An 18,691-nucleotide genomic window follows, 5' to 3' on the forward strand; every position below is an offset into this window, starting at 1 on the left:
GTGTGATCAAGGCAAACTTAGAAGTTTTTAAAGGGCAGCTTTTTAAGTACATGACTAAACAGATGCAATGCTCCATTTCCAACAACTATTCCAGTAATCTGTATCCAAATTCTTGTACCAACGCTATACGACGGAGTTTGTCTGTACACTTCACCACAACATGTTGAGAACAATCATGCAACAGTGAAAAGTGGGAAAGGCAACTAAAAGCTTCCTAAAAGCTTCCCTATAAACTACTGCTGAATTATGAGGTCAAATATAGATCGATAACATATAGGTGGGTCATACAGAAGTCAGAGCATGCTACAAAAGAAATTGAGAGAATGGACCAACATAGAGCAACAGTGATTGACTTCTCATTTGTCTATTTGTGGTGATAGATCAGATCTAAGAACTGTGACTGAATATAGCAAGTCTCCTAGTGCCTGCAAAAGTGGCACTACAGGCTTCTAGCTAGCTTGGGTATAGCTAAAACTGCTATTAATGGCGGAGAAGGAGTAGCACCCTCAGTATGTTATCCCTTCTTTAAAGAAAGTTGAATTTTAAACTAATAGATCAGAAAGAAAAAGATGTACCAAAGATGCTACATGCCTTCTATACAGAAAAGCCTGCTGTATCTTACATAACACATGCCTCTCAGTGTACTATGAAAGCACTGGAACCTTGTATAGAGACTGCACTGAGCTCCTCCACTTTACTAATATATCTCCAGACAGTAAGCTGTTGACATTTTCAACCCACCTTGTTTTGTCTTAGGAGGAACTGGCATGTTTGTAAACTCATTCATTAGGCGGACGCTGAAGTAGAAACAAAAGGAAACTGGTGTCAGTTTAAGACAGCAAATGTTACCAGATACGACGAGAAACACCGGATCAAAGACACAGCCACGTCTGAAAACAACGCTCAAATAGGGTGAATCTTATTAACTTGTGTTTTGTTACAAGTCAAAATGGCTAGTTTACCTCTCTCCATTGTATTGCAGTCTCACTTCAGAGCGTCAATATGTACTTGTCTTACAAGTCATACTCCTCAGCTGATGCAACTAAATGCAACCTACTTTGCTCCACGTGGCAGGTATGAGGTGAACTAGCCATATTTCTCTGTGGCACAACTGAAGGGGACAGGGCATCAATTCACAATGGTGAAGCCAAACAGCTTCTGCATGCCATATGCATAGTTTTTGAAGCCCTCACGCCTTTTCTTGCACTTGCTGGCTTCAAAACTTCATTCCTGGATTGTATTAAGCATAGTTCTCAGTTACATATGAACTGGGGAACTCGGGCTTAATGTCTTGGTGCCATGTGACAACCAAACAAAACGTCAAGTGGTGGTGGATTTGATTCAGTTCCTGAGCAGATCCTCTGCAGCGCTTTATAATAGGAAAAAAAAATACTGAATTTTTTAAGCATACTTAAAGCCAGAAGCTATCTCTATAAAAGCCAAATTTCAAAATGCTCAGCTTCGTCAAATCAATATTTTCAACTTTTCAACTACCAGTTGTGCCGGTATTTATAAAAAAAACCCACCCACATCTGATGACTTACACCACAGTTCAAACATCATGATTGACTTTCAAATTTACTTACAAACTGTCTATCATTGGTGTTGAAGTGCTCGGTCGCTGTGATTTCGAATACAATGGAATGGACTTCATTAGGTGATACATAGGAGGGCAAGCAACCAAAGCCTGCAGTGTCTACAGAACTGCATTAAGGAGTCAGTTAATAAAGATAGCCAGACGCATTTTACGTGCAAGCGCACACACACAGACACACACACAGTCAGTGGGTTTGGGCAAAACAAATTTTAAAACTCTTTATGCTACAAGGAAGCCATTCAACCAGTCGTAATAATACCCACTGGCTACTTGTACTGCATCCCATTCACTTTCTGTTATTTGCTAGTCTTCATTTAAAGGATCTGATATAGGAACCTATGGTATTTGTGGACAAGGAATACACAACACTAAACGTGGAAAGCCTTTTTCCAAAGTAAGGATACAGCGTTGATGTAACACCAGTTTCCTTTATTGATCAGCCCTCGTGGTTGCAAGGATACTGGTTTATGTATTAGTTTTACATTTTCCAGTAATTCTGTCAAATGAAAAAAATATTCAAACACATCAACAAAAGCCAATCTATTTTCAACTGAACAAAGAAGAAAAACAGAATTTTAGCATCCCCTTGTGGCCAAAGAAAGGAATTTACAAACATTGTTTTCTTGCTGCAAGACATTTAGTTAAGCTTTTATCACCAACTTACCAGCATTCATTGTTCTGTGGATTTATCGGTGAGGCAAACATTACAGGTATATAACTTCACCTACCACTGTTCCTGGGAATATGCATGTACAGCAAGTTGGCTATTCACTACCTATAACTTGTACAAATGTTCTGAAGGTATTTTTCTAGAGCTGCTTCAAGGTTTCCAACTAAACTATGAATCCTTAGAAGGCATTTAAATCTCTTAAGAGGAACTAGGCAGTAGCCATCTTTGCACTGTAAACCCATATATGCTCAGAATCATGCTAAATCACTTGCTTTACTGTTATAGTAACAAGAATTAAAATATGTTACAAGGAAAGTTATGGAACCACAGTGTGAAATGAAGTATAGACAACTGTTAGGGTGACCATATGAAAAGGAGGACAGGGCTCCTGCATCTTTAACAGTTGCTTGGAAAAGGGAATTTCAGCAGGTGTCATTTGTATATATGGAGAACGTGGTGAAATTCCCTCTTCATCACAACAGTTAAAGCTGCAAGAGCTATACTAGAGTGACCAGATTTAAAAGAGGGCAGGTCCCTTGCAACTTTAACAGTTGTGTTAGGGTGACCATATGAAAAGGAAGACAGGGCTCCTGTATCTTTAACAGTTGTATTGAAAAGGAAATTTCAGCAGGAGTCATTTGTATATGTGGGGAACCTGGTGAAATGTCCTCTTCATCACAACAGTTAAAGCTGCAGGTGCCCTGCCCTCTTTTAAATCTGGTCACTCTAGTATAGCTCCTGCAGCTTTAACTGTTGTGAAGAAGAGGGAATTTCACCAGGTTTTCCATATATACAAATGACACCTGCTGAAATTCCCTTTTCAATGCAACTGTTAAAGATACAGGAGCCCTGTCCTCCTTTTCATACGGTCACCCTACAACTGTATTACTCTAAGCTAATATTCAAACTCTGTTCTGAAATGCCTGGCCTTATCTGTATTAGGAACTAAGCAGGGCTCAGCTTACTCAGTAGTATAAGGTTCTAAGAGCTAGATCTTGATAAACATGCAAGCAATTCCGATTATGTAATCAACACACCAATAAGAGCTCCAACAGAATGTTCTGCTAATTTAAAAGAAAAACATTATTCTATACATGGTTTTTTTTCTTTGTAAATACAATCACCCATGTCTGAACAGCATGAAGTCAACCAAAACAATAGTACTGTTTTAAAATGCTATACTCTGCAGTTTTATTGCCGTTATATACAGGACTCAGCCACCCCTCCTGTTTTCAGATCTGCCAGCTAGAATAATGCCACTGATAAGATTATCAGTATTTGATGAAAATAAGGCCAAATCTGGTCAAGTTTGATATACAAGCTCTAGTGAATTTTTAAAAATATAATATATTACAGATATATATGCCGTATATCATTACAAGCATTCCCGACAGCATTGTATGCATTTACTCTTTTGAACTTTATATTGAAATTTAGGTCCAAGATTAATAAATGCTGCCTTAGAATCAAGTGTGAACAAGTACTACTGTTCTGGGCGATTAAAAATGCAAAAAAAAAAAAAAGGTTTTATGTGGGAAAGGTTTCTATTTAGTAACAGATGAATATAGAATGAACACCAGTGTCAGGAAAATATATGACGCAGACAAGTTATGGAACTAAGACTGGCAGTTCTACACTCTGAAGACCAATATTCTATCATTTTCTTTATCAGCCAGAAAACTGTTCCATCTGCAACAGATTTAATTTCTTACACAGATATGTTGCCTGTGGGGATACAACTCCATCTCGCTGGACTTCTGCTGTAGTAGTTATATATTTATAAAGGATTGGCAACTTTCAGCACCAGCCTGCTCCATTTTCCCGGGGGGGGGGGGAGAGGAGCTATTTTGTCAGTTATGTAGAGTATCTCCACATTATGCATAATGAGCAGAATCCCATGCTAAATGCATCTGCAGGATGAAACAGCCTGCAAAAAAAAACTATTTGCCAAAATGGGTTTGTGGTTGGCTTACAAATCCTGGCTTGTTGCTCCCAAAGTTTATTATCTTCAGTAAATGCTGGGTCATGATGTCATGATAAGTTAATGCTTCCTGGTCTGTTTTACCTGCTCGTACAAAGGGAGGTACAAAGCAGGACGGAGCAGGCTGCATGTACCAGCATGGTGCTAGTTTACCCAGGCGTCAGAAGTGACTTGTGTGTACATTCCAAGCCAGTGTTTGCAACGGAGAGAAGTAAAATGTATTATTTGTGATGAGACAAAACGGCGAGGAAGGTGGTTCTAATCAATCTTTCCCCCAAACAGTCCTCAGTCCCCACAATGGACAGAGGCTGACCTCCCTCTCAGTTCTGGGCGGGAGGGGATACCGGAAGTAAAGACCTTCTGACACAGCAAATTTACAGTGCTGAGTTGGCAAACATTTCAAATGGAGACGCACCCCACCCCCCGCTGCTCACAGCGGCAAAAAGTTGACTCTAGAAGGGAGAACAGCACTGATCCAGCCCAGTCAAAGCCAGCTTTTCAGTAGCATGGGTGTGTGCACACAGACGAGCAAGTGTCTGTCACTGCTGAAAGCGAAAACACGTATCAGTCTACAGATGTGTGCTTAACCAGTTAAGACACGCAGAAAAAGCTGGCAACTATTACACTAAGCAAAAGACAAGTGATGTCGCTCCAGTTAATCATTTTCTGGCTGTTACGCTATTAAAGTCAACCCTAGTACCATATTAAGCATTAAGTCCACTCAAACTTTCTTCAAACCCTTTCAGGTTAACCTTGCTTATCTTTGCAGCTCAAATCTGCAACGCATTAATGATACCTGCAATCTTTATGGCTACAGGATCCTCAGAAACTGGAACAGGCCCCTCTTTGACTTCAACCTGTTTCTCAGGGACCACAGGAGATGTGGCAGGAGGGGTATACTTAGTCTCCACATACGCCATAGGCGTGGAAACAGAGGGCTTGGAATTGTGAAAGAGACTTGCCCACGATTTCGCAGGCTGACTAACTGTGACTGATCCTGAAACAGGGGTGACTGCCTCAGTAGTAGATGAAGCCTCCTCAGGCTTAGCTGGGTCTGAGTCAGTGCTTTCCACAGTGTGCAAGTCTACCCCATTGGCAGCTGTGCCCTCACCAGAGGATTCAAGTGTTTGTCCATTAGTAACGCCAAGGTTTTCAGTAGTATCAGGACCAGCATAAGGCTGGACAACAGCTGTCCTTAATGGGCTGTCCCTCCCAGGTTCGGAGGGGACGCAAGACTGTTCCAAATTAGTAACACTGCATACTTCAGGCTGCCCTGCAGTCCTAGTAGCATCTAGCACACTAGAAACCGAATCATCAGACACGCCTTCGCTAGCGAAGTCCACAGAATTTTCAGGGCTGTTGCAAGTCCTTGGAGTGACTGACGAAACGTCACCTGAAAGTTCTACATCGTCTGTGCTTATGCTATTAAGTCCTGATGAATTTGCATGCCCGTTGACCAAAGCCTCAGCGGGAATGATGCCATCACTGGCATCTTCCAAATAACTGTAATATCCGGGGGGTCTTTTTTTCTTCTTTTTGCGCTCCCTTTGCCCAAGGCTCCCAGGTAAACTATCGTTTTCAGCATTAGAACCGCTATCCAAAGCAAGAGCAGGATCAGTGAACTGGCAGTCAATGGAGTTATAGTTGGCTTCATTGAGCACATCGCTGGGCGTTTTCTGGGTAGGTGCACAACCGAGAATGAATTCTGGTGCCTGAGGATTCAGAGTACTTGAAATACTGTAGTCGCTGTTATTCAGCACAGATGAATCTGTCTCAATAACTTCATTAACGCCAAATTCAATTCTCTGATACTCTTCCCCTAGAGGAGAAAAACAAATGTCAAAGTATATTTGAGGGGATGGGGAAACAGAGAGAAAAGAATAGAAGGAGGCCAGGAAGAATAGCTGCTTTTCAGTTTCATAAATACAAGAAATGCTTGCAGGAACCTGTTAATCACCTCAAATTAAGGGTTTTTTGTGTGTGTGCTTTTGCAATCGCAATAAATTACCTTGGAAATTAAAAATCAGGAATATTTTAAACTGCCTAGCATAAAAACAACAACAGAAAATAGCTTAATTATTGTTCACGCTTATAGGGTTACAAGGCCAACACAAACTGAGATGTCAAAAGATTTCCAAGGCTGTTTATTTCATATGCCTGGCATTGTGTGAAAAAAATCATAGAACTTCTACCAACGAAAAGCACCTCCTGAGACACTCGTCCCATTTCTGAGGCTGGGTCATTAAGAGGCCTGAAAATGTGATGCTCACATCCAAGGATGATATAAATATATAGTTAAACTAAAAGCCAGAAATATTTTAAATAGTCAAGTAAGCTACCAAACATAATTAAAGCAGTAAACAATTAGTAAACAAAGTAGCATTTAAAAATAGTAGCAGTCCTTTTAGAAGGAGCTAAAAGTCAATGTAAAAAAATCCCTGGAAACCTCAGAAACCAAAAGCATTTTAATCTCATACCTAGAACTGTCAAATGTTTGAGGTAGAGGTGAGCAAAACACAACCCATAGACTGCAAGAGCCACCCACCCACCCACCCTGGGGATTTTGGCAGCCTCCGAGACAGCTGATGGTTTCCCAGGGACTTCTACCCAGCCTACCAAACACAAGTTTGGCAAACTGGAGGGAGCACATTCCTGCATGGATACAAGTTGTGTTCCCTGCATGCCTTGTCTCCCAGGAAATCTCTGGGAATCTGGCTATGTTTGGCAGCAGGATGTGGCCCCCAATACGTTTGGGTGTATGTGTGCCCACCTCCCCACGCAAGCCCATCAAAGTAGCCCACCCGATTTAGGGATTTAATGCTGCATCCTGGGACTAGACCCAATCAACACAGTGGGACTTACTTCTGCATACACATGCAGAGGATTATGTCATAAAGTTTAAAACCCGCACTAAGTTTGAATTCTGCTAAGGAAGAAACTGGCTTCCTAGAGAGGTTTGCCTGGCACCTACGTCATACTCTTTCTTGTGCCTTTTTAGCATTTCAGCATTCCAGGTTTTAGCTCTGTTGTTTTAAATCTGCTATTGCATTTTAAATCCCTGCACTGCTGCTACGTTTTACTCTGGCTGCATTTTTAGACTGCAATTTTAGGTCGTTATATTTTATGCTGTATTCTGTGGTTTTAATCTTTGCGAACTGCCAGAGAACTTCAGCTATTAAGCGGTACAGCAATGTAAAAAATAAGTAAACGAATTACTGAAGTAAACAAACTAGTGAACAGCTGTGCAACTGTATACTGTATCACCTTAAGCTTTATTAGAATGTAAGCCTATGCGGCAGGGTCTTGCTATTTTATTGTTTTACTCTGTACAGCACCATGTACATTGATGGCGCTATATAAATAATAATAATAATAATAATAATAATAATAATAATAATAATAATAATACTGGTCATGACCCCAGCACTTCCTATATTCTTGGTTTGTAAGTATTTTTTTCCAACGGTCTCAGACTGCATTCTCTTTCTTAAAACAAGTTTTCAAATTTTAAAAACAGATCTCAACATCGAGAAGTGCTACAGTTCTTACGAATCCCAAATAATCTAACAGCCTAATAGTGAAAGGATGTAATAGTTACCCAACGAAGACTCAAAATCAGTTGATGATTTTTTAAATTAAAAAAAAACCAACCCTGTAATATCCTAAGTGAGTAGTGGGGAAGGAGGATATACTGTTAGCTAAAGAAATTGTAAAATATGAATCATTATAAATTTAACTGGGTTAGTAATATAAGTAAGCAAACTAACCCAAATCCCCAAAGGTGAACTTAAGTAACGAACCTGCAATACATTGGACTTCAAAAGGGTTGGGAAAACAGTTGTGAAGTAGGAATGGCTTCTTACCATCATGGAGCTCTCCTGTGGACTTAAGGCCACATGAAATGGTTTCATTGTAGGGAGGCAGCTGTACAGGAAATAAATTAAATGCTGAACTGAAAAGAGGATTTTGGCACAAATAATGCGTCTGAACAATCCAACCCCCACAATTCTTAACAGTGACTAAGACAGCAGACCACTGGGGTATACAAAAATGTATACAAACACACATACACACACCTTTCCCCTCTTGTGCACACAATCTCCCATATCTTTAATCATGATTTAAGATTTAGGTTGGCATACCATTAAGATTCCTTCTTCACCATTTGATATACCTTTTGCCACCAAGACTGAGATAAAATAAATGCACACGTCTATCATATGAAAGCAGTGCTTTTAACTAATGGACAATTAAACTGCATTCAAAATTTGAAATGAAGCAAGATTGGGTGTCAGTGATATTCAGCAATGAGAACTTTATTCACAGTAAGAAATTTAAGATCATTCTTACCTCAACAGAGCAACGAGGAGTCACAAAGAACTCATTAAATTCAGCGGCGCTGAATTCCCCAAAGATGTACTAAAAAGTAAAAACATATTGTAAATAATTAAATTAACTGAAGTTGATAATGGCTTGATACAATCTGGCAGTTCTGCACAAACTGCTGGGAATTTTAATGGTCTTTGTTAAAAATGATTTTTTTATTATTATTTTTTTACACAAGGAGTCCTTTCACTGGAAATTAGGGTGATCTCTGGCTGTCAGCTCTTTGTGTAGACAACTTACCCAACCACTGCCTTCTGAAGTGGCAAATGGCTAATTAAAATAAGGCTGTAAGATTTTTAAATTTCAAAACCACCTGGGCCTTTTTTTCTAAAAAATATGTTCTTAAACGTCTGTCTTAATATGCAGCTATGGCTCAAATGAAGTACTTTTGCAACTAAGATTGTAGTGCCTGAATTTGCTTTCCTTTTCCCCCTCCTCCTCCTCCCTCCCAATCCCCTTTCCTTTTGTGTCATGTATTTTAGATTGTAAGCCTGTGGGCAGGGACTGTCAAGAAATACTTTTGTAAGCCGCCGTGAGAGCCTTTTTTGGCTGAATGGCGGCATAAAAATCCTTAAATAAATATAAATATAAATAAATACTTTATTTCCCCACTTTTGCTATGCTCCTCCTGTCTTTCATTATTATTATTATTATTAATTTATATAGCACCATCAATGTACATGGTGCTGTACAGAGTAAAACAGTAAATAGCAAGACCCTGCCGCATAGGCTTACAATCTAATAAAATCATAGTAAAACAATAAGGAGGGGAAGAGAATGCAAACAGGCACAGGGTAGGGTAAAACTAACAGTATAAAGTCCGCACATTAAATGTCTGCTATATACTTCTTTGTTAGAACAAAACCAAACGTATAAAGCTGCTCATGTTCCCTGGAGGAGATTCTGACTTGCAATAGGTGATCAGGTGGATGGCTACTTACAAGCCTATTTCACCTCATTCTCATCTCTGACCCAAGCGAACTTGTGTACATGTGCCATCTTCCACCCGTTCGTTCTCAGTCTTCACTGCTGCCAATCCTCTATTCATTCAAGCTGTCTCTCTTCCCCCTTCACACTTGCTTCAATGCCCATTTCTTTCCCCAAGTCTTTCCTCCCATATTTCCTATCCATTCTGTAAGAGTTTATTTTCTACGCATTCTGTAAGAGTTAACTATCAGTTAACACATTATCTCTATCCTTCAGTTACTTCCCTCCTCTCCTGTCCACCTTAAGCTTTATGCAGTGTGCACACTAAATGCAGACTAAATTAGCAGCAAGAGCTATAGAAGGACCATAGCTGGACGACTATTTCAGAGTCCAAACGTCAGCATAAAGTTTAGGCACATGAGTGACCATGTGCTTGAGACTCTACAGAGCTAAACCGACCATAATGCAGACATCACATGCTCTAAAGCATTCAGAATTTGAGTATCTAGGTTTAAAGGAAGAAAGCAGTTTTATGGAAAGGAACATGGCTATGAAAAGGTTAGTGATTGTATTACTTTCCCCCCACACAAGTGGTGTTATGTTCTACATACCCAGACTTAAACTATGTTCATGACTGACTTTCAGCTGTGAATCAAATCTCTGATGAAACTTACCAAGCCGTGTCTTTTGGGGGTTTTCTCCCAATAAAGAGAAAAACTGCACTCTAGGATTGCCTTCAAGTAATTTTACAAGTGAACTTTCAACAAGTAGGAGGGAATATGCCACTAAGTCAGGTGTGTGCAGACTTCATGATTGTCGAACATTTTTCTTTCTTTCTTTTACTAGAAACCTGAGATTCACCAGCTGCTGCCAGGTGTGAAATAGTGGTTCAGACAGACAGACATACGCTAAGAACTAAGGAACCTCAGAGCCAGCCCAGAAATCTCTGACAAGTACCAGAACCAAGTACACAAATCTCTTCACACAAAAATCCACTTCTGATTCCCTGCCCAGTGGTCTTTTTCATTAACCTCATTTAGAGGAAAACTGTTTTACTGCTATTGTTATACAACTGGGACTTGGAAACCTGCAAATTATCTGAGATTTACTTGTAGATCCTGACTGACCCTCTGCCCTCCCTGCACTAAAAGTATGAACATGTATGAACACCAACACCAAAACTTAAACATTACCATTCTAATGCCTACACTGCTTTGCAGGTGTAAAGCCATTACCATCCAAACTGAAAATGAGCTCATTAAAGTGCTTTTTTGTAGTCAAATATAGACCTGGAGTAAAAGTGCTTTTGAAACTTGGTTAAAGTATTGTTAATCCGTTAAGGACCAACTAAGCAGCTGTTAGATATCAGCTATGCAACACCTCAAAATAAATCAGACAACTGAAACATGTTGGAAACCATTCTCGGTTTTCAATGAGTTTCTCAACTCTAATTAAGGCGTAAACCTAATTTCAAATGCAGCTATAATTTAACCGACATTTTATGCCACTGAAAAATATTGGCTTTCACAAAAAATATCCTAAATTATAACCTGAAACATTTGAGATGAAGTCATGCAAAGCACAAAACGCAATCATGCAGTTAAAAATGCTGTTACACAAATAAACTCTTTCCCACACACATTTCCCTCTGAGGCTTAAATCAATATATTAAGTGCTTGATATACTACTCAACTGTGAAAAAAGAATCTCAAACTTAAAAAGGGTTCAGAACACCATCCCGATAGAAACGTAGCTGATTTTTCTGTGATGCAAATAGCATGTCCATTGTACGTAAGTGTTGGCCATTTAATAAGGATACGATGATTTTCCAATGCAGAGTGACCATGTAGCAAAACAAAATCCACCAGTTAAAGTCATTTATTTTGCTACACGATTAAGTGTTCCTTCTTATTCAGACACAAGGACACAAAACACACTGGTAGCTTGATGCCAGGAAAATGTCACGGGATGCAAAGGATCTACCTACCAATCCCACATCTCAATGAAGGTAGGCTGCATATCCTAGCCATGCTGCCCCTCTATATCCCCACAACCTTTCTCTGCAATCACACACAGCTACAGACTAATCTTCTAGCTCCTCATTCCTGCCCCTCCAACAATGGCCTATTCTTACCCAGGCTGTAGAATGAAGGGGCAGATACTGAAGTGGCAAAACGGTGTGCAAAGTAGCACAGCAGAACCAGGACTGAGATAGGACCTTGCACTATCTTCCTATTTGGAGGGACAGTTAGGGGGGGATTTCTTAGAGTTGTTCAGCAGTATTATTGTCCACCTGCAGTCTGAAGTGATACAATTTAATTGGCCACTTTTGTATTCTAGCACACATGTATAGCCAATCCAATATCTTATCTTAGAAACCCAGACCTCTTGTTCCGTATGATACCACCTAGAATGCCTGCACCCATAATAGTCCAGTTTGTAAATTATTCCTTTCCATTCCTAAATAAATCTATAAATTCAAACTAAATTTTGTTCTAGGTCTGGATTTCCTATGATGGTACGCATACCTGCTGGCATTTTTAAACTATTTGAATTTCCAGGCTCCCCAATTATTATGAAAAGGTTTGATTTAACAGGATGTGTACCCACTTAAGTCAAATTCTGTAGGGGAAGAGACACACACTGGGGTTACCACCCCAGGCTGCCACATCACCATCCAGTCAAGGGTGTCTGAAAGTAGCTCTTCCAGTGACAAACTGAACACATCTGTAATGTGATAATTTAAAAAACTGCAACTATTATCTCAGGTTAACAATCAAAACAGGATGATTTGAAGGTGACAGGACACGGAGTGAGAGGAGTTGTCCAATGAAACTCCACTCCAGGCATAGATAGCATCTGCAGTATTGCATTCCAAAACCTGCAAATCCTGCTGGGTAAGTAGCAAAGAAGATGAGGATAGTTTGTGGCAGCTACAACCAGAACAACAAGTCAAAATACTTTTTACCTATTTTATTTGACAATTACCTGGGGAAAGGGTTGGGAGATTAGTGGTTTCTTGAGTGTAATAACGGCTTTCCACCAAATAATTATGAGCCAGAACAAGCTCCTAGCAAAATTAGCTAATTTAAAACTGCAGTGTCAAGTAACAAAATGCTACGGTGTAACGACTAGGCCCAGTGGGTTGTATCTTTGCCCTCCCTGCATCCCTTATTTTTGAATACAGGCCTGATGTGGTATTGCATGGCAAAATATCGGGCTTGGAATTTGAAGAACTCTCAATGCTGCTGGACACATTAACTTTTTCAACACATCATTCAACACTTGTTCTATCTTGATCAAACACAAGCCACCTTCAACTTAATCAGATACTAAGTGACCTAATAAGCCTCTTACCGTCTCACCAGTGAAGTAACAGTTTGTGATGTGCACTTATGTGGGCCTTTCTTACTTCACCTTGGAGAAAGCCCTGCAGAGTTTAATAAAATCCTCTACAAGACACAGAGACATTCTCTACAAGATACAGGGATCATTTAAGAGAAATGACATACAAAGTGCTTCTACAAATGGGTTCCACCCCTTCCAAAAAAGCAGGAAGAACCACTGCTGCAGAGAAACATTTTGTGGAAGCTTCTACATAGCTGGAACAATGTGTACATTTGCAGATAGACACTAGATACTAGGAGTAAGATTTCCAGCTTTCCACACTGCAAAAGCTAAGGAACACTCCTACTTGTAGCAAGGTGTTTTCATAACCGTTGTTTTATAAGATTTAGACAAATATGAAAAAAGTTAATATTTCAGTTATCTAACAAGTTAAACAACTCCGTATCGTTCACTATTGCCGCATAGTACACATTTTATACGAGCTTCTTTTGGAGAACGTGAATTACGTAGAGGGAAAGCGGGAATTTCTGGTCCCAATTATAAACATGTTTTAGAATTGCGAGAAACTCTCCTGCCATGAATCGCTATTGTTCCATACAAAGTTCCTTAATCCTGAGCGGTATGTTAAATGGTCATATATAAAGCATTTCAACTGAAAAAACTGCAGCTCTAGCAATGCAGTTCTTTCAAACTCAATATCTACTTTGCTGAAACAGCATTAAAGTGACAAATGACTGTAATCCAGTGGCTCAAAGCCAGCAAGTTCTACTACAAACAGACCTGCACAAAACTGACAACAGCATGCAGAATGTACATAGCAGTAAACTGAACTGTGTATGTTGCTACAGAAATTCTGGCAAACTTTTCTGGCTCCCTTCAATTTTAAAATGAGGGTCGTATCACGTGGAAGAGATCTCCCAACATGGCAGTTGGCAGAAAAAAAGCATTCTATACATTGCTTATAAATATAAAACATTCTATTTATGTAATGCTGCCCATAGACTTTTAAGCATAATCCCAAGTACAACACATATTTTAAAAGAAGAGAAGCCAGTTACTCCCAGTCTTTCTCTAATATCTCTGCCACAACGCCAAGGGGCCAGGCAACTCATTTTCAAGAACACCAGGCTAAACTCAAGCAAATTTATTAAGCTTCAACACATGAAGAGTGTTTTCACTTAGTTTTAGGAATGCAGATGTTAATATTTTGCTTCAATTAAAAAAGTAATTGTGTTATCATAGCTCTTCAAATCGGACCTTCCTACATTGCTCAATTACTAACATAATCAGGGCAGAAAAAGAACTTTTAACATGTACAACAAGAGGCTTATCTGCCTAATGAGTAGAAATTTTAAGAATGAAAAATCCTGAGTACCAGAGAGAAGCTATTTTAAGAATGAATCCTGAAGATATAAATCAATCAAGATAGTATTTAAAAACTCAAGTTTATTTTATCCAGATTATTCAAGAAAGAAAAGCTCAGTTTCATATGCTTCAACACTGTAAGTAGTTTGTGGACAAAACTTCTAGCGGACAGTGATTTTAAGCCAAAGAATACGCAGTGAAATCAAAGACTTTAAACTAACAAATGCAAGTTAGCCAAGCCTGTGGATCAAACTATTAAAGGGAACATTTGTCACTTACTTTAGTGGAAGCAATCTCACCTAAGTTATAAAGTGCTTGATGGTGTTCTAACAGTATTTGAAAAGATGCTGCACGTGAGAAGCTGAAAGATGGGACCTTATTCAACAGCAGCCACAGTTTTATGATGTTAACATGGTTATAGGGACTGCACCTCTAGAACTTGATTAATGGAGAGTGTACCATATAGTGGTTAACAGACTGAGCTACAAATAAGGTAGTCTCCCGTTAATTCAAATCTAACTTCTGCCATACAACCCCCACCCTAGATAGCCTTAGGAAAATGACTTACTCTCAACTTCAACCAGCCCCATCTGCACTATGGGGATGAATAGTAATACTGCAAAGAACTTTGAATACCCTCAAGTGCTGTATAACTGCTAAGTATTAGCTTTATCAAAGATCTCCTCCTGGTTTGCAAAACTACCAGTTTTAACAAGCATTAAGAATATCCAACCACCATGAAAATTCAAGGTTTTTCTATACATATGTGAGTTCCTTGTTCCTGAGGATAAGGACCCATATAATAAACATTCCTATGACTGTTTCTTTCACATCTGAAAGTCCTGCTCCTACTTTTACCAGTTGCCTTTTACTTTCCACAAGGTATTATGCCATTGCCATGTTTAACTAATGGCATTCCTACACTGGAGTCTCCAAGCGCTGTTGCATCTATCTATGCGTTCAAGCTAAAAGTTTCTTTACTTTACAGTACTAAGATAATGGCTCCAAACTTTCTAAAAGCAATGTTGTTGTCGTTGTTGTTGTTGTTATTCCTTCAAACGCCAAAGATCTGTATATTCATAAGTCAGTTTGGTCACCATTACACCCACATGATTTTTGGTCACTGATTTTTCCTAAATGACTTCTTATAACCAGTGGGGAAAAACCACAGGAATAGAGATTTTCACAAACAAACACTGGCAGAAACAAAATCTAACAACCCTGTAAAACAGATGAGGCGGTGAGATTGTGTCTTGCCCAAGGCCATCTGATGAGCTTTATAGCCAAGTAGTGATGTGAACCTTGGTTTCTCCTATCCAAATCCAGCCACTGCACTACAACGGCTTGGTACAGAAAAATAATCAATAGCCTCCTCTGGAATGGGACAAGCCTGAGTGCTTATCACCAAAATAATACACACAATCTGGATACCTTCTGCTGGAGACATTAAGCAGAATCAAAGCCTCATAAAGAATTGGAATTTTGAATCCAAAGATAGTGTTTTAATCCAATTATTTAAGAAGCTTGTGATTCAAGTGCACAATGTGCTTCTGGTGTTCAAAACATCAAACTTTATAGTACACTTTGAATGAGAACATTTCAAATAAGCATTTTTCTCTATGCCTTGAAAGGCTTATTGTAATCTGTATTCATTTCCCCGTTATGGACCAGAGCAGGCATAACACTGCCCATTCTCTTAACTAATTCAGTCGCTGGAAAACTCATTGCACCAGCTAACACCACTGGCGTTGTGCTAGAGGTCATTTCTGCTAGTACAACGTGATTTATGTGAGCGCTAGTGTCGACTTGGATACTGCCCATAGCTAACATCCAAAATTAAGGGGAAGGGTGAATTCACATTCAAGATGGGATAGACCACACAAGCTTGTGTGGTGCTCTGGGTATCTTAAATCAAGGTTAGAAGATCAGGCAACATTACAGCTACACTGGGTCTATATGCTAGATCTTCAGAAACAGTGCTGGTATGTTATTTAACTGGGTGAAGATTTAGAGATGTTTTCCTAACCTTGGAAAAACTTTGTCAACAGTAGAATGTGTCACACTGCCTGTGTGTAACATGTCATGTTCCTTTTGACTTAAAGCTGCATAGAATCTTTAACCAATGATATCAACCACTCCCAATTCTGTTCCTTTCAAGTTGAACATGAAACTGTATTAGTACGGACCTGAATTAAAATACAGAGCAACACCTGGCAGCTACATGCACAGCTCAGATGTTCAACCAGCTGAAAAGGCTTGTCAGAGTCAAGTAGGCAGGCAATAAATGCCACTTGTGTGCTCATCTGGCAGCAACTGTTACTCACAACAATTATAAGACTGAAAAGAAAATGTAACTACTGAGTATCCAAAGAATAAGATTTAAAATGCATTTATGATTGTCAACTAATATGGTAATACTGAGATTAGAATATAATATCTACTGGATAAAGAACTGGGCTTAGACCTTCATGCATAACCCGTGTCTGACTGGGACACAATGTTTGACTTTGAACAAGTTGCTCATCTGTAAAATGGATCAACTTACTTCACAAACTGAGGACAAAATCAAGGGCAGACACTGAAGTATTTTTAAGTGTTAAACCAATATAAAAAGCAGTAGCAGTAAAACACTTCAGAAAACCTGAACTCATTTATGGTTTGTAATTTTACTATTTTTTTCAAAGCAGTGATCAGACTTTACATTTTTATTACAGATCCAAAGCCAAGAATTAGATCCTATCAATGAAGTAACAAGCAAGTATGAATAGATGATGCAGACTTCCAATCTAGAACAAAATGGACCAGCCAACATTCCATAGCTGGATTCCAATTTGGTGTAGAAACTATCAGCATGCATCTCAGTTTCAAATACACATCTTTTTAGAAAAAAAAATACTCAAGTTATATTTGCAAGTCACAAATCCACTGCAATAGCACCTCACATTTGCTGAAGTTATGTGCAGCTATTGGCATTATTTTTCCACCCAGAAAACAGAGGCTGAGTTCGGACAACACGCTAATCAACTGAGGGGGGTAATAGGAACAGAATGGGAAACAACCATTGATTAGCGTGTTGTCCGAACTCAGCCAGTATTTTCCATTTACTGCTGCATTACCCCACACAAATGTTTCCTAGGAAATTACCTGCATGTAGTCCATGCACTTCTTCATAGGTATCAGACCTGAGGACTAACACAAATTCCTTTCCATTCTTATCCCTAAGCCAAGTCTGGAGTTGTGAAATGAGACAGGTTAAGGTGGCATTTAAATAACGACTTTCTCTCTCTTGAAAAGCGATAACCTTGTTTGAATCCTTAGGGTCAACTTGATTATCTTATTAGAAAGGTATCTTTCTACAGGTCAAACTTGCTGGGTACTGAGGGGTGTGGGTCACCTTCATCCACAGCTGCTTTATGCAAGTCATACAACTTCATTTTGCTAAAACTATTCCCTTGTCCTTCAGGCTCCTCTAACATAGCGTCCCCCTGATCTTCCCGTTCAGTCTGAGTGCAGGCTACATTCGGCAGTCACAATATTATCAGGAAGGGCTAGATCTGGACAATTCCTGCCTCAATGCATAAGAAATTTTGACTATATGTGCTTTAGATCCAAGTTCCATGACCAAAGGGTATCTTCCCAGTTACCTTCTTTACAATATTACATATCCTCGGTGTGTTACAAACAAATGTAAATCTAACAGAAACTATTACCTGTGCAATGTGTTTTACTCTCATCCTGATTAAAAGATCAACATGTATTAAAATATTAAACACAGCTCAATATCTGCAATCTCCTCCTCCAACATTTCATCCTAAGACTCCGACTTTATGACTCCAGTGCCAAGTCAGCCTTTTTTTCTCCTTCTCCCTCAACTCCCTTACCTGGCATTTGCTCAGTGGTAGAGCACATGCTATGCAAAGGTCCTAGATTCAGTGCCTGGCATCTCCAGATAGTGTTAGGAACAAATCCTGCCTGAAACCCTGAAGAGCCACTTCCAGTCAGCATCCATAATAATGGGCTAGATGGACTAATGGTCTGACCCAGTATAACTCAACTTTCTAAGTTCCTAATCTTTTTGTAATATCTTGGCTGTTAAAGAGATCTGGAGATCTCAAAAGCTTGCACATTTTTTTGTGATCTTTAAAAGTTGGCTTAATAAAAATATCACCCTAATATAGATCCATAAAAAGGTGCATGTAGGTGGGGAGAGGGGGGGAAGACTAAGAAATTACAAACCCTCCATTATGTTGAAAGGGGATGATACAATCTTTTAAAAGTACAGCATTTAGCCAAGTCCCCTAACATGATGTCTACAACTGTAAGCAGAGAGAGAGAAAACTTAGGTGAATATATGAAGGAAAGAATGAATGAATGCAAGTCACCACTGATACTGTTCAGATCAGCAAATGCTTAAAGG

The 18,691-nt window shown here is 39.3% G+C and overlaps 1 protein-coding gene across 2 annotated transcripts in view; it reads right to left on the reverse strand.

Annotated features, from left to right (window-relative positions):
* Positions 1-18,691, reverse strand: part of USP10 (ubiquitin specific peptidase 10) — a 33,069-nt gene that overhangs the window by 12,824 nt on the left and 1,554 nt on the right. Inside the window, exons 2-7 of one of the 2 annotated variants that reach the window (XM_063141538.1) lie at positions 8,599-8,667; positions 8,112-8,172; positions 5,045-6,067; positions 2,002-2,093; positions 1,587-1,696; positions 742-797 (exon numbers count right to left, since the gene is read on the reverse strand). In XM_063141538.1, coding sequence (XP_062997608.1) covers positions 742-797; positions 1,587-1,696; positions 2,002-2,093; positions 5,045-6,067; positions 8,112-8,172; positions 8,599-8,667 — 1,411 coding nt within the window. Of the gene's footprint in view, positions 1-741; positions 798-1,586; positions 1,697-2,001; positions 2,094-5,044; positions 6,068-8,048; positions 8,173-8,598; positions 8,668-18,691 lie in introns of both variants that reach the window. The other variant, XM_063141537.1, reaches the window with a different exon arrangement.

The sequence above is a fragment of the Elgaria multicarinata genome, chromosome 14 (assembly GCF_023053635.1).
Source record: "Elgaria multicarinata webbii isolate HBS135686 ecotype San Diego chromosome 14, rElgMul1.1.pri, whole genome shotgun sequence".
In the NCBI taxonomy this organism is placed as follows: domain Eukaryota; kingdom Metazoa; phylum Chordata; class Lepidosauria; order Squamata; family Anguidae; genus Elgaria; species Elgaria multicarinata.